General features: G+C 34.7%; 2 protein-coding genes across 2 annotated transcripts; one reads left to right on the top strand and one right to left on the bottom strand.

Moving 5' to 3' along the window:
• Positions 1-6,431: 6,431 nt before the first annotated feature.
• On the bottom strand, positions 6,432-9,670 carry LOC112008982 (beta-glucuronosyltransferase GlcAT14B). The gene is made up of 4 exons (XM_024041341.2): positions 8,835-9,670; positions 8,243-8,318; positions 7,993-8,108; positions 6,432-7,223 (listed from the first exon to the last, which is right to left on the bottom strand). The coding sequence occupies exons 1-4, from the start codon at positions 9,385-9,387 to the stop codon at positions 6,706-6,708; spliced, it is 1,263 nt and encodes a 420-aa protein (XP_023897109.1). The 5' UTR covers positions 9,388-9,670; the 3' UTR covers positions 6,432-6,705.
• Positions 9,671-22,707: 13,037 nt separating this feature from the next.
• LOC112008932 (probable sugar phosphate/phosphate translocator At4g32390) lies at positions 22,708-24,274 on the top strand. The gene has a single exon (XM_024041300.2). It carries the CDS (start codon positions 22,962-22,964, stop codon positions 24,000-24,002), a length of 1,041 nt encoding a protein of 346 aa, XP_023897068.1. The 5' UTR covers positions 22,708-22,961; the 3' UTR covers positions 24,003-24,274.
• The last annotated feature ends 1,515 nt before the right edge of the window (positions 24,275-25,789 follow it).

The following is a 25,789-nucleotide window of genomic DNA, read 5'->3' as shown; positions in this document are numbered from 1 at the left end:
CGAGGAGCAATGATCCACCATTGATTACTAGGTATCAGAAGGCATCTTTCAGATAAGTTTCCTTTGGATATCAAGCGCAATGCTGCTCATGAAAATCCGCTGCTGATGAAAAACCAGTGATGAGGCGTTTGAGCCTTTCAGCACCTAGACCTGGCTTACCTTCAGTGATGTTGGCCATGACCTGAGGTAGCACAGTCAAGTTTTCATTTCCTTGAGAATTAAACCATCCACCAGGCACATATCCTTCAGCATTTCAGACTTGGAAATTCTAAGAATATAAGAATAATCAAGAGATTAAATTGGGGAATCAAAGACGTAAGATATAGCATTAATAAAGCAACAATAACCCTTTTTTTTTTTTTTTTTTTGAGAATAAAAGCGACAATAACCTTATGACTATATTTCACTGAGAATGATTTCATGGAGTTGTTGAATGCAAATTTAAATAGTCAAACTATACTTAGTGTAATTAAATAAAATCTAGTGAAATTATGAGATAACAAGTGCCCAAGGCTCATTGGAACTAGGCTTTTTATTTTATTTTTTTCTTTTGATTCCGCTACAACTACAAGTTATATCTGGTGGCTGCCATATTCTAGGCCCAGGAAGGCCCTAAATACGGGAGCAAAAAATGATTTTATATATATATATATATATTTATTGGGGACATAAAAAAACTTATTAGTTTCACATTTTACCTCGATTTTTAAGAAGGCTAAAAAAAAATTGAGTAATGCTAGAAAGAATGCAAATTTAAATGCATAGCTGCATAGGTTTTACAAGTAAGTGTATCACCAATCATAAGCAATAATTCAAATAAGAAAATTCTAGAAATACTATAAATTTCACTACATAGCCTTTACAAATTGACATGATAATGAATATGATTTGTGGATTTCAACAACCTAATAAATGCATATTTGAATTACATTTTGTGATTGGTGATACATTTTTGTAAGCCTCATATTGTAAAATTTATAATATTGATCCCTAGCATCTACCATCCAAATACTCGTTTACTATTTTCTTGAAATGTCACTAGTTACATCCATTGCTACATTAATTTATAAGTTTTTTGTAGTAAAATTTGTTATACCTTTAGCATGTTCCTTAAAAAAAAAAAAGTAAGAATAATGGATTTTTATTTTGTAAAAAAATTATGATGTAAAATAATAGTTAAATATTATTGTAAGTGATAATAAGAAGGCGCATTTGAAGCTATCACCTTGGGACTCCAAATCTGTTGGGTCGGCTGTGTCCAATGGCTAGAGCCTAGGGACGAAACTAGAACTTTGAGTTAGGGGAGGGGGGGACAACTTTATTGTTCGCTGTGTGCAGTGGTTTCAATCTCTGATTTGCTACTACTTAGCTCCTGAGTTTTTTTTTTTTTTTTGGGGGGGGGGGGGCTAAGAACAAAATTATTTTTGTTTATATTTTTTTTAAGGGCACGGTTGTTTATTTTTTTTTAAATTGGTTAATTGAGCTTATTTTTTCTAGTTTTACTACTAGTAATTTTTGTTGTTGAGCTATTTTGTTTTAGATTTTAGATCTATAAATTTTTTTATGGTTACTAAAATGAGGAAAATGCTATAACTATAAGTTTTTTTTTTATATAAATTACTGATACAATAAGTGGCTTCTAGTAAGTAAAAAAATGGTGTAAGTGGTGTGCCCATTATGCGAACCAATAAGAATTTACTACCAAAACAGTTTGTAAAAAAGTTTGTAAGTATAGCATTATGCTTAAAAGAATCAATGATATTATTTAAGAGAAACAAAATGTAATTTTATTGAACAAAATTGCTAAAAATAGTACACACATATATATAATAATAATAATATTTTTTGAAAAAAAAAAAATGGGGGGGAGGGGCATTGCTCCCTTGGTCCAATGATAGCTCCGTCCCTGCTAGAGCCACCAAGGTTGTTTGGGAGGCACTAATTTTGATTGTTTAATTTGTGCATGGAACTATTTTATGTTACACCAAAACTACCGAAGGAAAATGTTTTGCAATATAATGTTTTGTTTTAAAACATTTTACAACAATACAAACTGAGTGTTAATACTTAATACACGTTTGTTGAGAGGAGACACCTTAGATAGAGTGGTGGCTACTAGAGAGAAGAAGATTAGTCTTTTCCTCTATCTCCATCTTGCGTCTACACGGATTCAAGGAATTCATCAACAAAGGAACAACCCACACTCTTGGCCTGTTGGCCATATATATAGCCATTGAGGTGAAGATGAAGTAGTACAAAGTTTGATTCAAGTTATTGGTATGATTCTTTTTGGTTTACAAGTTGAATGCATCAAGGTATGCGTTTCTTCTTACAAATTTTAGATTCATGCTTGTTTGTGGTTTATGCAAAAAAGTGAAGTAGACCATATTTTATTTCTGTGGCGTATAATTATGAATGACATACCAAAATAAAGTTGCCAATAATGAGTTTTCAAAGTAAAACACACTATACACCCCAGGAGGGGTGGCCTAGCGGAAAGGATCTCACGCGCATGCACAATGATCCCTTGTTCGAACCCTAGCGGGTACCGAGGATGGGAGGTGGGAGCACTCATGTGTTGCACCTTACTACTAGCTCTCTTGGGGTGCCAGGGTGAGGTCTATGGCATCTCAATCACAATAGTTATGGCTTAATCTAACATTTCCTAGCAGAGTGTGCCCTTATGGTTATGCCCAAGGGGGTAAATCACACATGATCGCTCCCGCCCCCCTATTACTCATAAAAAAAAGAAAAGAAAAAGAAAAGTGAAATTGATAACAAAGATATTTGCATTTGCATTTGTTTTTTCATTTTTGCATTTTTATGAGATATTTGCATTCCTAAGTCATTTAATTTTCAAATTTGAAAACACATATAATATGATCAAATGCACCACTCTTATTGCCTTTTCATTTATTTATTTATTTATTTATAAAAAAGAACAAGGTTGTTAATAACATGTCTATACAAATAGAGATTGCTTTTTTTTGTGTTAGGATCTACCCACCATGCTTTTAAATTTGCACAAGCAAGATTATAGAGGTATTTGAGGAAATTAATAATAGGTTAATGAAATTTCTACCATATTTGAATATACGGATGGAGATACTGTCTTTTCATCTCAGGATATACATGTGATGTTGTCTCATTTATATTGAAAAGTATGTCACTTAAATTAAGCACATGATCATCACGTGAAATTAATATAGTACACTATATTAATTTATTGTAACCAAGATATCAGTACACTACATATGAGCAGGTCCGAATGCTAAAGCTGGAAATTAATGAGTTACTCGATAGGAGAGCACGATGTGGATTTAGAGAGCCCGAGCACTATACTTGCAATCGGGTGACAGCAACACCCGATATTTTCACAATAGAGCTTCACAAAGATATAAGAGAAACCGGATTCATGGGCTGCAGAATAATCAAAATATTTGGTCCACATCAAAGCATCAACTTCAAGAGTAGCAACATAGCAACATCCTTTTATCAAGAAATCTTCACCACTAGTTGTCCTGATGAGAGCCACCCAATTTATGAGTCGATACAGCTAATGGTTTCGGTGGATATGAACGAAGAACTACTCCGTAGCTTCACAAGAGATAAGGTGGAAGCAGCTCTCAAAACCATGGAACTGCTTTTGGCCCCTGGACCGGATGTTATGCCTCATACTTTCTTCCAAACCTACTAGTCTATTGTTGGTGATGATGTTTCCTCTATTGTTTTACACTATCTTAATAATTGCTCTATGCCTACTAAGACCAATCATACTTTTATAACCCTCATTCCTAAGGTTAAGAGTCCAGAAAAAATTTCTGAGTTTAGACCAATTAGCCTATGTAATATTATTTACAAATTGGTGTCTAAGGTGCTAGCAAATAGACTGCAAGGGCTTACTTCCTGATATAATTTCAGAGAACCAAAGTGCTTTCCAAGCAAGGAGACTCATAACAGATAATATTTTGATGGCTTTCAAAACTCTCCATTATATGAAGCACCAAACAGGAAAAGCAAGGTTTATGGCCCTTAAACTAGACATGAGCAAAGCATATGACATGGTGGAGTAGTCTTTTCTAAAGCTATTGCTACTAAGATTGGGCTTCCATGAAAAGTGGGTTGATTTGATGATGATGTGCATTACAACGGTCTCTTATTCCCAGTTAGTAAATGGGGAGCCAACTGAAAAAATATTTCCTTCAAGGGGCATCAGACAAGGGGATCTGTTCTCACCCTATTTATTCCTTCTTTGTTCTAAAGGGTTACATGCCTTGATTGATAAAGCAGCTTGGGAGGGACATATCAGAGGCATTTCCTTATGTTGAAATGGCCCCAAACTAACTCATTTATTTTTTGCAGATGATAGTCCTCTCTTTTGCAAGACTTCAATTCAGGAATGCAACCATATCCAGGACATTCTTTCAGCATATGAAGCAGCTTCAGGCCAAAAACTCAATAAGGACAAAATAACCCTATTTTTCAGCAAAGCATCCTCTCCAAATACTCAGGAAAGCATAATTAATTTGCTAGAAGTGCCAGAAATAAAGCAATACGAGAAGTACTTGGGTCTTCCCTCTTTTGTGGGGAGGGGAAAAAAGGCGAGTTTTGCTTTCATCAAAGAGAGGGTTTGGTCCAAATTGAAGGTATGGAAGGAAAAGCTCATTTCCTAAGTAGGTAGAGAAGTCCTCATCAAAGCAGTAATCCAAGCGCTTCCAACTTTTGCCATGAGTTGCTTCAAATTACCTTCATCTCTTTGCCATGAAATAGAGACAAGACGATTACCATGTAGGCTGGACCAAATTAAGGCCCGCTACATGTATTACTATAGGTTCCATAGCTACACTCCAAGTTGTCAAAATTGAGATCCTACGTAAGATCGCATGAGATAAGTAGGATCATGAATTACAAGATTGGATCGTAGATCGTAAAATTCAACATATTTTTAGATTTAAAGAAAAAAACACATTGATAGTGACTTTGTATGTTAAATAATCACATAAATTATGAATTCCTTCATAAAAAAATAAATATTTTGATCATATGATGTAATTTACATGTCCTACATCGCTATGTCTATACTATACTAACGAAACAAATATATTTAAGTTTTAATGCAATGTATTTAAAAAGTTCAGTAGATGTTTAATTAGAAACCAACCAAGTACCAAAATACTGGCACACTTTTTGCTTTGGCAGCAGGTCTTGAACCCTTATCATCACCTAACATTGATAACCAAATGATACAATAGTGATCACACATTCACACTACACACAATTAACTTTTATTTTTATTTTTATTTTTAATTTATAAAGGCAGGGCAGGCTTTAGAATTGTAACTTTATTATCTTCAACAAAATCTGAAGATAAGTTCTTCAAACCAGTTTCTTCTTTTGCATTTGATGATTTATGTATTTTCTCTTTTATCTTCAAGTTTTACTCAACAAATACCAACTCATTCATTTTTTTTTTTTTTTGTTTAAATGATTTTCTCATTTTTTAGTGTACTTAAAGTTATACCAATTTTAATAGAGAATTCTATACTGGGGTTTGGGGGGATAATATACCAAACTCATTTGATCTTACTATTCCAAATGCATTCCAATTACTTTCATAACATGAAGAGCTACATGTTAAGCTTAATATTCTTAAAGCAAAATTTTTCAATTCAAGAAAGTCATCTCTATATGAGTCCCACCACTTAGTTGATATATTTATGAAATACAATGTCTTCGTCTTGAGATTACAATTTACAACTTATAAAGATAAACTTAAAAAAAAAAATGATTTTTACGTTTTGGTAAGATCGGTAAGATCCCATATGATCCTATATGATCTTACACAATCCTACAATTTTTACAATCCTTGTGTGATTCTAAGTGCCTATTTGGTAGTGGTACTAAAGTATTGTTATTAAAAATGATGTGAAAACTATAGTTTGAAAATACGCGTTTAAAGTACTCATAATGCAAAAAATGTGTTCGGTACCATTTTTTAAATAACATATGTGTGTGTGTGTGTGTGTGTGTGTTTTTTTTTTAAGTAATGAAAAGAATGATATTGTATTTAAGGACTAAGGAGAGACAAAAAGAAAGAAAAAAAAATTAAGAGAGAAAGACCACTTAGCAACGTTATTTGAAAACTAAAAACTAGTGAGTTTTCAAAATATATGTTTTAAACACCCTAAATTGAGGACCGTAACTCAAACACTTTTGATAAAAATCTTTTACCAAACATAGTTTTCTTTTTGGGACCCACAATTTTCAGTATTTAAACACTGAAAACTGTTATTTGAGCTTGCATACCAAACAGACATTTTGGTGAGGTGAGATCGTAAAATCGTGCAAGATTTTGATAACCATGGCTACACTACTACTGGTTCTCATATGAAATATTCAAGAAATAGATGAATGCATAGTTCATCAACAAATTGAGAAAGGATGATTCAGTCACATTGAATTAATATTTGAACCTACACTGTGGACTATTGAGCTACAAAAATATTGTATTAAATACAGAAGGTAAAGCTGAATGGTGTATTCAGGAAAGGCCATGATTTCCCTTCTCCACTTGGACCTAATGCATTGCTATCCGTCCTTTTAGAAGTCCTCCATTATTATTTAAAATGAGGAGCAATGATCCACCAGTGGTTACAAGGTATCAGAAGGCATCTTTCAGTAGTTGCCTTGCAGGAATTTTAAATGTCAAGCGCACTGCGTCTCATGAAAATCCTCTGCATGTAACAAATCAGTGATGAGGCGTCTGAGCCTTGCAGCACCTGGACCTGGCTTAAGTTCAGTGGTGTTGGCTATCACCTGAGGTAGCACAGTTACGTTTGCATTTCCTTCAGAATTAAACCATCCACCAGGCACATATCCATCAGCATTGCGGCTCAACAGCTCAGAATCAATCTTCTCAAGTACCGACTCATTCCTGCCAAACTTCCTCGCGAAGGGGGCATTGCTGTCTACCATCCTCTGATAGTCATCAACAGTTAGAAAATGAGGGTGTTGTTTTGGAGGGTTGTCCCATGATATAAAATGGAGGTCATGGTTTACAGTAGTGTTCCGGAACTCCGGGGCATTGCAGATGACTGTGTGGAAATAACCTTCAGGTGAAGAAAGAAAGTTGGCATAATACATAAGGACTATCCTTGGGAGGTTGTCCCAGCCCCATAAACAAAATTCGATGAACGGGCGAGAGAGCATCATCCAAGCAGAACCTGAGGAAATTAATGAGCAGTTGACCATTGTCCATCATTAGATATAAGGTAATATGCTAGGATTAATATTTAAAATCCAGCTGACAAATATTCAAATATTTCACATAAAAGTGACATTTGAAGAGGGTATATCTAAACCAACTAGAGAGTTGCAACAAATATTAAGAATCCCCTCCTACTTTAATCCTCCCATTCCCTCCAATTTTTAACCAGATGAGAGAAATGTTACATTCTAAAAATCCAATGGTCTTAAAAACCCCATGTAAAACCACACAAAATTAAATAGATACCATGTGTCACAAATTTGGCTAAAAATTTGAGGAGATCAAAGGATTTAAATGGGAGGGATCTCCCCCCATTCAAGAAAACTGGCTATGGAGATAACCAGTGACCAGGGATCTTCAATTTAAATTATCAACACATTAGAAATGCCTTGAATGTAAGACATGGTGCGCTAAATTGTCTAGTGGATGGGTCCTTAAACCTGTTGAAATGCAGATAATTATTTTGATTCACACATTATCATAGCATCATTTAGACTTAAACCAAAACTAGCTTTTATTGATATCAATGTCATGGGATTCCCCTTTTTCCTTTCCGTTGTCCTAATTATTCAGTCACTTGTGAAATTCTATCTTAACATTCTAGCATGTGAAAAGCATAAAAGTATTAGGTAGGTAGGTGCCACCACAGGAAAAAGAGGGGGTGGGAGGGTGGCTGTGGAGGAATGAAGATTTAGTAATGAGAGGCAATAAACAAATATCCTCACCTGTAAATAGCCTATATGCAGATGGTACACTCCTTTGCTCTGAGACCCAAAATACATCTGATTTATGCAGGCGATATAGACCTGGATCAATTATAACAGGCTTGGCTCTCTGATACCTGAGGATTTCAAAGAATTTGCACCTTTTAGGCAGAGTTGTATACAAATTTTGCAGACAATTCGTGTGCTGCTTTCAAACTAATTCCAGCAAAACTAAAAATAACTAACAAAAGAGAAAGGATGAGCCAAATACTCCTTCCAGCCAATGTCACTTGTATGCTCAATAAAATTAAGGTTTCTTGGAATAGCTGACAATGTATGAAGCAGATCTGTGACACAGAAAAGAAATTTGCAAAATTGAATGCATCAGCTTACTTTTTGGAAATATTAATTAAAAAAACGACAAATTAGAAATAACATGCCCAATTACGGTACCATATCTAGTGAAATATAAATTAGATAAGGATTCGGATAAGCTTTTCCACGTTATATAACACCAAATTGAATGCATTAATGCAGTTAAGTTATAAGCACAATTAGTAACAATAAATTTCCTATAAATGGTCTCAAATTTGGAATTCATCAAACCAATCCCGGAAGAACCAAAAAAATTGTATATGCACCAGTTCCCACTCCCATAAAAAAAAAAAAAAAACATAGACAATGATGAATGACCCCCCCCAAAAAGAAATAGACCAAAATACTCAAAGTCTCAAATACCCATTTCACAAATTAAAAACATCAATACCAAAGCAACATAATTTAAAATATAAAAAGACCTTGTTGATGACACCCAGAAGCAAAAAATCCAAAATTTTATCACCAGGGGGTTCAAGTTCCCATACCATCTTGTGTAACCAAGGGATAATCCGAAGCACTCAAGTTGATAAACCAATCCCAATCTCCACCTTCCTTCAACAATATCGCCGCCGCGTGAAGCGTATTAGTCACCATAGTAGGGCCTCTATAAGTAACCAAATTGGCTCTCAAAACCATTCTCACATTTCCCACTTCCCTGAACATCGGCTCGTTCCTCACAAAACTCGCCAAGTCCATCCTCTCCTCTGCTGAGGCCTCCAAGTCCAAATGCACAGCGTACTGATTCCTTGGATGATACAAAGCCTTTAGCGTCCTCTTCAAGCTCTCACCATCACCCATTGAGCCTGAGATTAAGTAAGCCAACCTTGGGACTGAATCCTTGGATGTCTCTGACACCTCTAACTTCGATTCCACAAAGTGTGGAACTTGTTTTTTCACATGGGATCGGCGGTAGAACTGTGTGGAGGGGTTTGAAGAAGTGAAAACAGTGAGGAATATGAGGATGGTGGAGACTAGAAGAGTGAAACCCAATGCAAGAAACCATTTTTTCTTCTTCTGTGGCTTAGTATTTGTGTCCATCCCAAGAAGAAGTAGTGATGGCTGTAAGTACTACTAGTAGTAGAAGAAGAAGAAGAAGAAGATGATGATTGAGCTTTAGAAAAGAGAGAGAGAGAGAGATTTTGGGGTTTGGGGTTGAGAGCATGAAAATGTGAGAGTGGATCTGGGTTGAATTTGGTTTGTTTGGAGGTGCAAAATTAATGAGTTCTGTAATTATTTGTGTTAGTGGGTGAGAGTGCAGTGGAGAAGACAAAAGAGAGAAAGAGACTCTGAGAAAGTTGGGTGATTATTCATATAAAGACTTTATGGTTCATTGGGGATTTTTGGGTTTCAATAAAGATATTGGTGACAATAAAATAATGTTATAGTTATAATTTTATAATATCCCTCAATCTATTTATTACCTCATATTAGAGTAGACCCACCATTATTTGTAATTTTAAATTCTTTTTTTTTTGAAAAAAATTAATAAATACATTGAGAGTTTTGGTTTAGAAAATATTTTTTTAAAAAGAAAAAAAATAAACGAATTTTTATATTTTACATAAAAATTGTATAAAAATTTCTTAAAATAATTTATTAATAAATATGTGAATTTTTATTTATTTAATAACTCATATGTGAATTTTTGTGAATTTTTACCGTGAGGTAACTTTATTTTATTGTTTGGGTTTAGGGAGGGTCGTCAAGTTTGATTTCTTTTTGAGTGAATAATGATACACTAATATACATATATTTTTTGATGATGATATACTAATATATTAAAGTTTTGTTCTTTTGTTGTTTTAATTTTATTGATCTTTTGTATATATACCATGTATACGTGCCAATAAATCTGTGGCCACTATTGTGCTAGACTAGCTGTAAAGGATTGGTGTCCCTTTCTTCTTTGTTCTTTGAGAAATTCTGTTCTCACATCCAATTACACAATTTTATCCACAATTCATCACATGGGTGAGTTGTGAATAAAGTTGTCTAATTAGGTGTGGAACTAGAATTTTTCTTAAAGTTGTCTAATTAGGTGTGGAACTGGAATTTTTCTTACTCTTTTCTTATTTATATATTGGTGTTCTATCTGGTGGGTCCTGAGTTTAACTTTATATAAAGAAAAAAAAAACTTTATATAATTTTCGTTCTTCTGCTCGTGGAGATTAATTTTTGTTTGTTGATGGAATATTTTGGCTGGTGGAATTTTTTTATAAATTTTTTATTATTACTTTTGCTAAATCTATGGTGGAATTTGGTTGACTTGATGGTTGTTTTGAAAGTATCAACTTATCTCTTGATGAAGCTGTGCAATTACAGTCATAAAGAATTAGGATTGTTTCTGGATTTGGAATGATTACCTTTGTTTTGTTAAATTAGATACCTAAAATATCAGATTGTTTCAAAGACTATCCATTCTTTGAATCCATCGTAGAGATTTAGAAAAATAAGGGGGGGATTGAATCAATGTATCTAACATATCTTTATCAAAAAATAATTTAACATGTTTGGAAATTGGTATCTCATTTAAATTATTAATAATTAATAATATAACATGTTTGATTATTAAAAAAAAAAAAAAAACATGTTTGATGTTTGGTGGCTTGTTAGTGGTTTTTAAGTTATTGATTTTTAATCATCTTAATTTTTTATATTCTTAAATTTTATTTAAATTTTAGTTGAATATACCGATCAATCAATGGCCCAAAACCCATACCAACCCAATCAATTTGAGCAATTTTAGTCACTATATGTAAAATTTAGAATTTTTTTATTTAGAATTTTTTATTTATAGAAAGTGTACAATTTACTTAACTCCATCCTCTCTTTTTTAACTCTATTTAAACTATAATAAGATATAGAGTAAGGTAAATAAAATGTTTTATCTTATTCTTTTAATTTTGAGAAATGTTATATTTATAACATTTTCACAACACTTTTACAACAAATTCTTAGTGATAACTCATTAAAAAAAAAAAAAAAAAAAAAAATGCAGCCAATGAATAACACACCAAGTAGCAATTGATGAGGGTGGCGAAGACAATTCCAACAAAGCATTTATCAAAGTCTGAGAATCACTTTTTAAAGTAAACTCCTGGATAGACAAGTCCTTTGCAAATTGCAACCCAAATTCTATAGCTTTTGCCTTAGCTTCAATGTCCCTCAGGGGAGCCATGATCCACTTACTACAGGCCCCAATCAGCGTGCCTTATGCGTCTTGAATTAGCACCCCAACACATGCTGCTTTTTGATCCTTAAACATAGCACCATCCATATTTATTTTGTAACAATTAGGAGGCAGGGGGTCCAGCTCGTAGCTATGAAGGGCGACATACCACCTGGTTGTGCTGAGCATGCTTGGTACTCCCCTCAATAGCCCAAAGACCACTACAACATCACCTGACTTGGTTTTTTCACACCCCAATTTCTGCATTCATTCCTATTTGTCCACATGGCCCATGCAATCATAATAAACTTCTCAACCCGACTTTGTTCCCACTGCTCCTCCATCATCATAAACCATAACACATCCATAAACGAGTGGAAGCATAAGCTGTCCATGTTTTGAAACAGCTTTGAGCTACTTCAAACCTCAAGGGCTCTAAAGCAACCCTAAAATAAATGGCCTGATGACTCAGCTTCCCATTGAAATTCTTCACAGCAGCTATCCCTTAGGACTTTACGATGAACCAAGTTCTCCTTCGTAAGTAAAATGTCTCTGCAAGCCCTCCAAGTGAAGTGGTGAACCTTATAAGGGACATTGCACCTCCAAAGTTGCTTCCAAAAACTCCTTAGGCGAGTACCATCAGACATTTTCCCAGTAACAGCTCTCGGACCTAACTTCTTAGCTATCTTGTAATCACTCCAAACACTGAAACGACCATTCATAGTTGGAGCCCAGACTAGCCTATCTATAGGCAGACTTGCACTTAAGAAATACCACAAATAATGTCTGCTTCATGGGGGATGAAAACTTGTCAGACCAACTCACACTTCCATGTGCCGTGCTTCCAATCTATTAGTGTTTCAACCCAAGCATCCCGAGGGAGGATTGAAACCGGGGAAGACACTTTATATGTAGAAGGCGAAGGTAGCCATTTGTCCAGCCAGATCCGAGTGCTGCGCCCATTGCCCACTTGCCATCTACATCCTTCACCACTGCCTGGGATGCCATTGGACTCCTCCAGGCATAGGATGGATTACTTCCTAAGCTAACGACATTGAAATCACTAGTTGGGATGTATTTTGCCTTAAATACTCGAAACAACAAGGAATCAACCCTAGATTGCAACCTCGACTCCTATTTAGCTAGCATAGCCAGATTGAACTCCTTTAATTGCTTAAAACCCATGCCCCTACATGCTTTGGGAGCACAAAATTTTTCCTAACTAATCCATGCCATTTTTCGCTCCTCTTTACCTTACCCCCACCAAAAGTTCTTGATTAAGCTCATCATCTCCTCACATAGGGAATTAGGGATTTTAAAGCAACTCATCGTATAAGTCAGGATTGCTTGGGCTATAGCTTTAATTAAAATCTCCTTCCCTGCCTTAGGTAAAAGCTTTTCCTTCCACCTTGCTAATATCTTCGCCAATTTGACTTCTTTAAAAGTATTTTTCTTATTCCTACCTACTAAGGATGGTAGCCCCAAGTACTTCTCATGCTTTCTAATTACTTGAGCACCAAATCTTAATTTTATCTCATCTTGGATCTCTTTTACTATGTTGCAACTAAAGAAAAGAGAAGTTTTGGCCCGATTAAGTCGCTGGCTTGATGCTTGCTCATAAATCTTGAGAACCTTGCAAAAGATTAGACTGTTGTTTGCAAAAAATAGATGAGACAAACAAGGTCCCCTCCTACACACCGAAATGCCCTCCATATAACCCTCAACCACAACTTTTTTTATTAAGGCCGAAAGGCCTTCAGCACAAATCAAGAATAAATAGGGGGAAAGAGGATCTCCTTGGTGTAGTCCATAGGAGGGAATAATCTGCCCACTTGGTTTACCATTAATTCGGATAGCATAAGTGACTGAAGAAATACATTGCATCATTAAACCTCGCAACCTTGGATGAAATCCCAATTTCTCCATTATATTGTCCAGGCAAGCCCACTCTACTCTGTCATAGGCTTTACTCATATCAAACTTGAGGGTCATCTCCCCAATAGCCCCTGTCTTCCTCATATTAATATGGTGCATCGTTTCAAAAGCCACCAAAACATTATTAGTGATTAGTATACAATTTACAAAGGCACTTTGAGTATCACTAATAATAGAGGGAAGTATTTTTTTAAGCCTATTTGCAAGAGTTTTAGAGGTAAGTTTATAAATGACATTACACAAACTTATAGGCCTATAATCAGCCACTCTCTATGGACAGTTTGTTCTAGGAACTAACACAATGTGGGTTTCGTTAAATCTTGGCAGAGTGGTGCCATGATTTAGGAAATCAAAGCTGTTTTGGTAACTAAACTTTCCACAATAGGCCAAAAATTTTGGAAAAAAGGGGTGGCATATCGTCAGGGCCAGGAGCTTTCAATGAGCACATCTATTTAAGAGCTTTATGCACCTCACCTGTATGAAATTCCTTAATTAAGCTTGAATTCATGGCCTGTGTCACCTTAGGCTGCAAGGCCTCCAAAACTTCTGTGAAGTCCGAAGAGCATGAAGAATTAAATAACTTAAAGTAGTAATCAAAGAAAAACTTTTCATTGTCACTATGTTCAACCGCCAAACTTCATTTGAATCAAATACCCCTTCTACCAAATTTTTCTGAAATCGAGCTGAGGTTTTTGTATGGAAGAATTGTGTATTACGATCACCATCCCTAAACCAATTCAATCTCGACCTTTGCTTCCACATGGCATCCTCCCTTTCTAATCAACAATTCATATAAACTCTTGTCTCTCTCATCTCCTTAATAACCTCTAATGAAGTTGGCTGCACCTCCAAAAACTCCAGGCGTTTTTGAAGTTGTGCTATCTTTTTTCCCACGTGCTCATACTCAGACTAGTCCCAAACTTCCAACTTGTTCCTACACGTCTTCATGCAAGATAGGATCGAAAAGTCATAGGCCATGCACAAACCATCCTCCCATGCCTCAGAGACAACTCTCTCACATCTAGCATTCTTAATCAACATGGATTCAAACCTGAAAATTTCTTATGCTTCTGCCATTTCTATACAGGGAAGAAGTGCAACACCAACGGGTTGTGGTCTAATACAGAAGATGTTTTATGAGAGAGTTTAGCTGATGGGAATAGAGAGTGCCAATTTGAAGAAGCTAGAGCCCTATCCAATCTTTCCCTTATCTGCGTGCCATCCCTTTTTTGATATAGCCATGTAAATATCGGTCCCAAAAACCCCACTTCCTTAAGCCCACAAAAATTTATTGCCTCATTAAACCGGGCCATTTGCCATTTAGGCCTAGGAGCTCCCCCCCCCCCCCCCCCTCCTTTTTTGATTGACATTTGATCTCGTTGAAGTCCCCTACCACTAGCTAAGGCAAATGAGACGACCCTCTAAGTGACTTAAGTAAACACCAAGATTCAGCCCTACGGGTGGTCTCAAGGTGGCCATAAAATCCAATCAAGTGCCAATAACCCAAACTGTTACCCCCTTCCACTACTGCATCTATATAGGAGGGTGAAGAATTTTGAACCACTACCTTAATCTTTGACTTCCAAAATAAAGTCAGACCGCCCCTTAAACCTTCGCTTGGAACAATAAAGCTATCTTTAAACCCACACTGATCACGAACAATTTTTACCCAGTCCATATTTGATTTTGTTTCCAACAAAAACACTACCATGGGATCCTCTAACCTAATAACCATCTTCAAGGCATTAATTGTTTGAGGATTCCCAAGCCTTTGACAGTTCTAGCTTAAAAGACTCATTGGACCTAGCAGGGTTGCTCAACAACCTCTGCTGATCATATGACTACTTAACTAAAAATATACTTCAATCTCATAAGGAAAAATGGCAGAATCTTAAAATGGGAACCTGATGAATCGCACTTAAGTACTATGCCTAAGTCTTGCCCATAATAATTAAACAAAAGTTGGATATAGCTAGTAAACTAGACTTGTTTTTCATTAGTAAAAATATTATTTTTATTTTTTGAATTTGTTTAACAACTGCCCTTAAAACATTTGTTTAAGAAATTTTTTATACTACGAAAAATCTAAAAAAAAATCATTTTAAAAAATTAATAATTTTTTAAAAATTATTAAGGGTAAGTTTGGTAGATCGTAATAGATAGTATAGCTATTCAAGAGTTAAGTTATATTTTTATTACAAAAAATAATCATTCTTTATGAATAATTATTCTTTAAAATGAGGAATAACTATTATATCCCTTTTAGAAATGAATAGTTATTCCTTAGTAAGTGTATTAGTTTATAAAATTAATATATTTTCAAATAAACAAACTTTCCATATGCATATAACAATTAAAAAAAAAATCATAAAAAATAACTAATCTTGCTTTCAAATTTAAAAATATTATTTTTAGGAAATATAATTATACAAATAAAATATTTCCTAAAATATACCTTAAGTTTGTTTTAAAATGCTTTTATTCTATTGTCTTCGAGATTCTATTACATTACATCATCTTGTATTCCTTGTAATACATATTTCTATTTTTATGTAATTGCTGTTACAGTTTACTAAACATGCCTTAAAAATATTTCCTAAACAAGTACCTGTTAACAAAATTTTTTTTTTCGATAATTCAATATTTATAAACCCACTCTTCTAAAAAGAAAAAATTGGAGGACCATAAATTATTCTACACTCATTTTTANCATTAAAAAAAAAAAAAAAAAAAAAAACGTAAGTAATAGGTTGTTATTGATTGTTACAGGTGGGCAAAAAAGTAATTTAAATTGTGAATTCAAATTAGAATCAATAACAACATACCACATATAATTCGTTAAGTGTTGTGAAAATGTTATGAACGTAGTACTTCTTTTTAATTTTTTTACAAATGTTTCACATAAGAGAAAGTTATCTATTGTTCAAAAAAAGTTCATAATAATTCTAAAAAAAATTCAAATTTATATATTGTTGGTAATAGTTTGGCTTCAAGTGAGATATAAGTAGGTAAATGGAAGGCTTTATGATATTTTTATAAATTTTTTCTTTTATTTTATTTTTTTGAGAAATTTTTTCTTTTATTCTAACTTTATTACAAAAATAATTTAGCCACTCTTACTTTGAAATTTGAATGCTTCTCCCCCTTGCTCCGGGTGAGTTAGAAACTTACAATGCAACTTAAAATTTATTGTACATAGCAAGGATAATAATAATTTGACAAAACTTAGGTACAATACTTTATGTGATGTTTCTTAGATTTTCCACTTAAGATTGAGCTATATGGCTACCTTTTTTATATTGGAAATACTGTCAAACTAATATTAATACTAGAAAGCAACAATTACATCCTGGGCAAGAGCTTGTTCTAAGAAACAAGGAACCTCTTCAACCCAAACTGAAAAATCAGCAATGCCTAAAGCATGTCTTGTTAGTAAATGGGCTAGCCTATTGCCACTATGACCTACAAAAGAGAAGTCCACATAATGGAAAGTGTGGGATGCAGCCAATGAATAACACACCAGAGTAGCAATTGATGAGGGTGGCGAAGACAATTCCAACAAAGCATTTATCAAAGTCTGAGAATCACTTTTTAAAGTAAACTCCTGGATAGACAAGTCCTTTGCAAATTGCAACCCAAATTCTATAGCTTTTGCCTTAGCTTCAATGTCCCTCAGGGGAGCCATGATCCACTTACTACAGGCCCCAATCAGCGTGCCTTATGCGTCTTGAATTAGCACCCCAACACATGCTGCTTTTTGATCCTTAAACATAGCACCATCCATATTTATTTTGTAACAATTAGGAGGCAGGGGGTCCAGCTCGTAGCTATGAAGGGCGACATACCACCTGGTTGTGCTGAGCATGCTTGGTACTCCCCTCAATAGCCCAAAGACCACTACAACATCACCTGACTTGGTTTTTTCACACCCCAATTTCTGCATTCATTCCTATTTGTCCACATGGCCCATGCAATCATAATAAACTTCTCAACCCGACTTTGTTCCCACTGCTCCTCCATCATCATAAACCATAACACATCCATAAACGAGTGGAAGCATAAGCTGTCCATGTTTTGAAACAGCTTTGAGCTACTTCAAACCTCAAGGGCTCTAAAGCAACCCTAAAATAAATGGCCTGATGACTCAGCTTCCCATTACAATATGCAAAATATGACAGGGAGAGAGAAAAATTAAAAAAAAAAAAGAAAAAAAAAAGAAAAGAAAAAAGAATGTGGGTGCGGCGCACAGGAAATGCAAAAGTTAGCTCACACACCTGTACGGAGCAAATAAAGAAGGTGTGCTCCACGTAACACGTTAGTGTGAAATGACGTCAACTTTATGCATATGGCAATCACTGTTACCTGTTAGGTGAGAAGCGCGTTGTTCGTGTCTTGTGGTTTCTGAATTGACTCCTGACTGGGTTTTTTTATTTTTTATTTTTTTATGGCAATTGGTCTTTGTGTTAGTGGGGTGGTGATATTATATAACATTTTATATGATCAATTATTTTATAAAATTTTCGCTGTTTTTTCTTTTCTGCCTGATGATGAGAAAGAGATGGGCACATTCCAGGCTTTTTCTGTTCTTTTAGGCCTTGAGATTCCAATATTGTCAAAAGTGACTTTGGAATCCAACCGCAAGGAATCATTTTTTTTGGGGGGGCCTTGAGATGGAAAGATGGTCTTTAATTTGGTGTGATATGGTTGAGGCTTCATTGTAGTCTACCAATACTTTTGGCATGAAAATTGATAAAACACCAATTCTATTCAATTGTGACATCAAAAAATACTAATAGATTTTAATATATTGAATAACATAGCACAACTAAAGCAAAAGAAAAAGGTTGCATAAGATAAGCTATTCTAATGCAACTGTCACAAAGATGTTTTCTACAGAAATATGATATAAAAGTTAAACTGTTCAACATTTTGTTCTTGCTCCCAAACCACCTGTCTGTCTATCACTTACTCACTCAGATTAAAGCTCTCCATTAAAGAAAGTAATATTCTTGTTAACAATGTTATTTTCTAGCCTTTGTAGTCTCAACGGGCCACAAAAAAGTAGCCAAAGCAAGTCAAAACTCAAAAGCAACCTGAGGGGGAAGGAGTGGGATTGCAACTTCCAAGCTGGGCCTTGAGGGTCTGAGCATACATTTGAGGCTTTGAGCTTAAAATAGAATAAGAGATCCAATAAGTCAATCATAGCCCACCCCATGTTTGATTTGGGGCTTTTGGGCCAGGCCAGGCTGCTCCGCTGAATGGCCACAAAAGTGACAAAACTCGAAGATAAAAACATGAGAATTTCAATTTCTAACAAAATGGGGGTAAACGCGAGAATATCATCATAATTGATTAATTGTTGATTTGTTGTAATTACTATCATTTAAGATTGTTAAAATTCTTCACCTATTCCAATCTATGTCGCTTAATTGCAAGCTTGTACCAATGGATTACAAGGTAATTGATAGTCTAAATATGTTTCTTTGAGCAAGAAATTAAATTACATAAAAAAAATGCTAAAATTACTACAAATTTCATAAGAAGAACTTACAAATTGACATGACAATGAATGTAGTTGGTTTCATGATAAGTGTCTTTTTTTGGTGTGTGTGTGTGTGTGATTTGTGTTACTTCAACAATTAATAAATAAATGCATGATTTATTTATTTATTTTTTTTGGTGATCAGTGATATATTAGTTTCTAAGGTTTATATAGTAAAATGTATAATGAAGTCATTTTTGCTTCTCTAGTCATCTCATTACTTGCAAATCTCACACTATTGTGTGGAAGAGGAAAGACACAGAATATTGAGAGCTCAAGGAGGAAGGAGGACTTACAGGCCCTTGCAATCCAAGTTGGCTGTGGCAAATGTGTTTCTCTTATAGCAATGCAAATCTAATAAATTGAACAGTTGCTTCATCCTAACTTTTTGTGCTAAAATTGAGGCAGCATCCTATCAAAATGGTCAAATAGTCCGATTCGGTTAAAAAGTTTACAGTTCCACTTCTTTTGCCCAAGAAAGTGGAAGCTAGGAGCAGTTAGATCTTCCTAGAATGAGGGCTGAAATTTGGAGATTGGTAGCAAACTAACAATATGAATAGTGATCGAGCTAATTAGGATAGTGCCACCCACAATTAGAGGTGTGCATGGGTTGGATTTAGTTGGTAGGTTTTTTCAACCCTACTTACCATTGTCTTGAGAAATTTTTAATCCAATCAAACTTATCAAATGTATAGAAACCAATTGAACCAAACCCATATGAGTAGGAGGATTGTGCATACATGTTTTATACATTGTAAAAATTTGGTTTCATCAACTATTTAAACACTTTTATAAATAAACTATTACGATTCATCTAATATGCTTAATTTATATTCCAAAGTTATCAAAACTAATTCTTAAAATAAAAAAAAATTAATCAAACTAAAAAAATTAAAATAAAGATAATAAAATAAACTTATTTACATGGTGGGTCAGGTTAGGTCGATAGGTTAAAAAAAACTGTTAACCCAAATCTGGCCTAACCTAAGACTCAAAATAAAATTTCAACCTAACCTAATCCATCAATTCACGAAAACCAACTCGAGACATCAAGTTAGGTTGGGTCAGGTCGGTTTCATCTTGTTCGTGAGTTTAATGAACAACCCTACTACCACAACGTGTTTGAATGTAATATTTTATTCAATATTAGGTTGGTCAAAATGACGTTTTAATGTGAAAACCTATTACATATACTATTTACTACTACATACCTACTAGTAATTTAAAATTTAAAATTACAAGATAAGGAACTTTCACTTGTAGCCTTGAAGAGCCTACCTTGCATTCACATCCCTGACTTGAGGGGAAATTAGATTGTCAAAACTTCCCCACTTTGTAGGAAAGTGTAGATGAACCCCACTAGCAATTGCTTATAAAATATATATACTCAATACTTAAAATCACTAAGTTAGTTTCTTCTTCAATTAAAACATTATAACTTAACTTTTAGAGGATCTGAGACCAACCCCCACAAGTTGATCCTCAATCTAGAAAGTAGGTTCTTCATTTCTTGTAGGTAAGTCATGGCCAAACACTTTATTATTCTCGTCCGATTGAGCCCTTACGGTAATTCCTCCTATCTAAATCCCCAATCCATACTTCATAGACGCCCATTAGGACTCTTAATTATGTGGTCACATATTTGACACAAGCGCCATAATTTTTTCTTAATTTTTTGGTACAAGTTTGGCTAAGAAAGCTACATGTTACTTGTTTCTTATACACTTGCTTCTCACACTTTATTTAGTTGTCCATTTTGGTGGGCATGAGCATCCCATCCACAGCCACTGGATGAGTTGAAAAGTAGTGAGATCGTTTTAGATGAAAGGGAAGACTCTTCCACCTCGTTCAGAGTGTGGCAAAATGTCAATGCATTAGCGGAGTTCAAGATTTATATACACATTGTTTAACCAATGGCTAAATGAACTTGTGGGACACACCTCTAAGCGCGCTAAACACGCACTAAACTGAGGAAGACTCGTTACGTTTTAGTCATCACAAAGAAAGTAAATGTGACCTTCTTCAATTAATTTTTATTTTCTTCCATGTACAGTTCCCGCAATTCCAATTTACTACTTTTGCAAAACTATGCAAAGGGGCATTAACATTGCACTTGAGAAATTCAAACCAAGTCTCATGTGAGAAGAAACAATGACAATCACGCAATGAAACTATCACCTTTCTCCGCCCAAGATTTCAAGCTGGCTTTGTTTACACTTTCAATCATTCCTAACTTATTAATCCAAAAAAGAAAACAAAGAAAAGAAAAAGAAAAAAAAGGTCTTAATTTGCCTAATTGAGGCCCCCAAACAAAAAAATTGGGCTTCTCTTAAAAAAAAAAAAAGGGACAGGTGTAGTTCTATCAAGGGCTTATCTTTAAGTTTCTAAAAGACAAGAGCTTCTTTGAGAAACAAAAGAGCTTATTGTTAAGGAAAGAAAATATTTTTAGAAACATTTTATAAGAAAAGAAAAAAAAAATTTGATTCTTTAAATTATTATTTTTATAGATTTTCTATAAAAATGAAATCAAAACTTTTTAAAAATTGTTTGTTAACAAATATTTGACATCTTTATTGGACCCAATATAAAATAGTACTCCATATTATATAGCAAGAGAAGTGCCATGTCTATATTATTTTTATAATAATTTTACAATAAATTCTAATTAGTAGCTTGTTACATGTTTTTAATTTGAATCCATTATTAAAAACACTTTCTTACTAACTAGTAACAGCAAATAATAACATACCATATAAAATTTCTTGTTAAATTGTTATGAAAATTTTGTGGGTAGCATTTCTCGGCAGAAGGGTTTTATTATCATTTGTGGTCGGTTTTTCACCTCCATTTTGTTGATCTGTCAACGTCTTAGGTGGCTATTTTGGATTGGGCTTGCAAAAAAATCTGGTACGATCGAGTTGCCAGCTTCTTTGACTTTATTTGCAAGATCCAATACGTTTTGTTCATTACCTCTTTATTTTTTCTGGTTCGTGCATTTACATCTAATTTTAATTTTTATGTTTGTTTCTATTATAGTAGTAATAAAATTAGTCTTCTTTATTAAATATGGTATTAAATTATACGAACAACTTGCAGTTAATATAAAAAAAAAAAAACAACTTGCAGTTAAGTCTGTGACTACTTCTTTAACGACTTTTCTTCTTAATTGCGACACCGTTCTGCATTAAAAGAAGTTTGAAAGCACATAAAAATTAATCGAAAAAAAAGTCATAAACCACTAAATGTCTTTGCTGTTTGTAACTTTGTATCAAGTTGGGATCCAAACGAATTCAACCGGTAAAGAAAGTGATAAGGTACATTTTCACTATAATTGAGTGGTAAATTTCTTATAAAAAAAATTATATATATGAGACTAAGATCCATCATAATTAAAAATAAAGATATTGTGAAGTTATTGTGATATTTTTTATTCTACCTAGATTTTCTCTTTCTAAATCTGCCTTCATGCTTAGCTATATCTTAGTGATTATCTTTATTAAGAAATCAGTCGCTTTATTACATACCCAAAAAAGGGTTATTTCCAATTAAATAGATTTTTTTCTAAAATTGTCTTATTATTCATTATAAAAAAAAATACATTGATTTTCTAAAATTTAAATACTTTATTTTTTGATTAATTAAAAAAAAAAGTACTAGGTTAATGAGCACAATAAAAGCCCATTAACTTTTAAGCCCATATTCTACTCCATTACTGCTCTCTCCTTCACACCTCTTTCTTCTCCCAACTCGTCTTTCTCTGATCTCGTCTCGTTCAAAGTCTTCACCCCTACAAAGACACAAACCTAACCCAAAATCTCTCAAATCTCCACAAACCATCTTAAAAAGCAAACCTTAACCCTTCACCCCCCACCCCCACATCCCCAAACCTCAAAATTTTCCCAATTTTCAGGTAAGGGTTTCCCATTTTTTTCCCAAATCCCACAAAACTCACAAACACAAAAAAAAATGGCACTTTCCGAAAGTGTTGTGAAAAAGGTCCTTCTCTCCTACACCTACGTAGCAATCTGGATCTTCCTCAGCTTCTCCGTCATCGTGTACAACAAGTACATCCTCGACCGCAAGCTTTACAACTGGCCATTCCCGATCTCACTAACCATGATCCACATGTCCTTCTGTTCCTTCCTCGCTTACCTTCTCGTCAAAGTTTTCAAGGTCGTGGAGCTCCCATCCACCATGACTCGCGACCTTTACCTCAAATCTGTGGTGCCCATTGGAGCTCTCTACTCCCTTTCCCTCTGGTTCTCCAACTCCACTTACATCTACCTCTCTGTCTCCTTCATCCAAATGCTCAAGGCTCTCATGCCCGTCGCGGTTTACTCCATCGGGGTTTTGTTCAAGAAGGACTCTTTCAAATCAGACACCATGGTCAACATGCTCTCGATCAGTTTCGGCGTCGCAATCGCGGCTTATGGGGAGGCAAAGTTCGATTCTTTTGGGGTTATGCTGCAGCTGTTGGCTGTGGCTTTTGAGGCCACCCGTTTGGTGATGATCCAGATTTTGTTGAATTCCAGAGGTATTAGTTTGAACCCCATCACTTCGCTTTACTATGTTGCGCCTTGTTGTCTTGTTTTCTTGTGTTTCCCTTGGTTGGTTATGGAGTACCCTTTGTTGAGAGACACCTCGAGTTTCCATCTCGATTTTGTTATCTTTGGGACAAATTCGCTTTGCGCTTTTGCTCTGAATTTGGCCGTGTTTTTGCTGGTGGGGAAGACTTCGGCTTTGACAATGAATGTGGCCGGTGTTGTTAAGGACTGGCTGTTGATCGCTTTCTCTTGGTCGGTGATTAAGGACACTGTGACCCCTATTAATTTGTTTGGGTATGGATTGGCATTTCTGGGTGTGGCGTATTACAATCATTCCAAGTTGCAGGCTCTTAAGGCGGCTGAGGCGCAGAAAAAGGTGCAACAGGCGGATGAGGAGGCCGGCAGATTGTTGGAGGAGAAAGAAGGGGAAGCAACAGGAAAGAAGACTGAAACACAAAATTGATTCTTATTTGTTCTATTTTGTTTGCTTAGAAGGAAGGAAAGGAAAGGAAAGGTAAAGGCGATTGGGATCGAAGAGATCGAGAAAATTGAGTGTGATGAGACTTGATAGGCAGTTTTTGTTTATTGGATATGTGTTATTAGGCTTATTCTGAAAACTATTTATTTATGTTCTATGTCTATTTCTTTTTGCACTTATTTTAGTTTTAGTAGGGGTTACTACGTGTTATTGGGATTTCAGAGTTAATTTATGTTACCTACAGTGCCTTATGGATACTTTGAACTGCTTTCATTCACTTTTGAGAGTTTTATAATGTCTTCTTGTTGTTTGATCGCTTAGAATTCCATGGATAATGTCACCTACAGTGCCTTATGGATACATTCTTTTCAAGAAAACTAGGTGGATTCTATAGCATGTCTTGCTAGGCAATGTGCAATACTCCAAATTTATCAATGTGCCATATTCTGAGAGGAAATGCATTATTAATAAGATATATTTTGATATTTAGGAAGCTAGCGATGATAGAATGTGATATCTTCTTTCAATTTACATTCAAAAGGAGAGTCAGTTGCTTTGTATGCTTTGATATAGAATCGAGGCTTGATTTCTCTGTCTTAGTTTCACTAGGAAAGAATTAGCAGGGACACATATGAAATATGTTTAACTAGAAGCTATAGGACGTGATCAATTTCCATCTTCAAGGAATTTGTTACTTTATTTATTCTATTGCAACGAAGTGAGAATTTATTCACTGTTTGTAATGTCAAAAAGGGCAATGCTTTTGTTTTCTTTTTTCTTTTTGATAAGAAAAGGGCAATGCTCTTCTCTCTTGAAGTCTTTCTCATCCTAAGTTCTGTCAATTCACTCTTGTTCTCGCTTTTATATTGGGGCTTTTAAATGATTGTAGTTTAAACTTTGAGATTTTCTAATGAGTCACATTCATTGCAGCTGTTAGAGATTTTTAATTTGTTTTTAATCTTGCCTTGCATACCGTTGTCTTTGGGTTAGAACCTAATTAACTTCTCTCAGGATTCTTCTTATTTGTTTTACTGTTCATTGATGCTATGTTGCTTTGTTTGTGAAGGAAAAAAGGATTCATAAAGCCTACTATGTCATTTTTCTTTCTGTCATATTTGTGGCAAGTTTTGTTTTTGGAGATTTGGTCTGCTCCTCCCCATGAATTCTCTGTTGGAAGTTTATTTTGATTTCAAGGTCAATTGGCAATGTGCTTTATATTGTTACTTTGAAAAATTGCGGAGTGTTCTTCTCCTTTTATATGTTCTATTTTCTCATTCTCAAATGGATTCATTTTTTGGTTCAGGCTATATATTACAAATTTAAAGGTTTATTTAGTGTCAGGTCATTTAAAAATTTTAAATTGATTTGGCACTTTGTACATTGGCAGGTCCAGTAAATAAATTCTTAAAATGTAGAGGATCTTGTTTATTTCATTAGGCTCACTCGTTTTCATTATATGATTCTGTCCCCACGTCTTGTATCTTCAGTCTTGTTGGTCTTCGCAAAATGTGGTTATGGGGGGAGCTGGTCCTTAGCAACTTGTGAATGGGGTAAATAAAAGTGGGGTTTTTTATTTTTTGGCCAAAGAAATAAAAGTAATATTAGTTGTGAATCTATATAAATGTGAATGTCACAATCTGTCACTCTCACGTTGGGAAAAAGTTGGAAATCTTTCCCAAATGTGAGTGGATAAAAAATAGGAAGCGGGTAAAAAAGTGGGAAGATAGAATAGATTTTAGTTAGCCTCATTTGTATTAGGTTAAAGGTGGAAA

Source organism: Quercus suber, unplaced genomic scaffold (genome assembly GCF_002906115.3).
Source record: "Quercus suber isolate HL8 unplaced genomic scaffold, Cork oak 2.0 scaffold_116, whole genome shotgun sequence".
NCBI classification, from domain to species: Eukaryota; Viridiplantae; Streptophyta; class Magnoliopsida; order Fagales; family Fagaceae; genus Quercus; species Quercus suber.
This window is presented reverse-complemented; position numbering and strand designations above follow the sequence as displayed.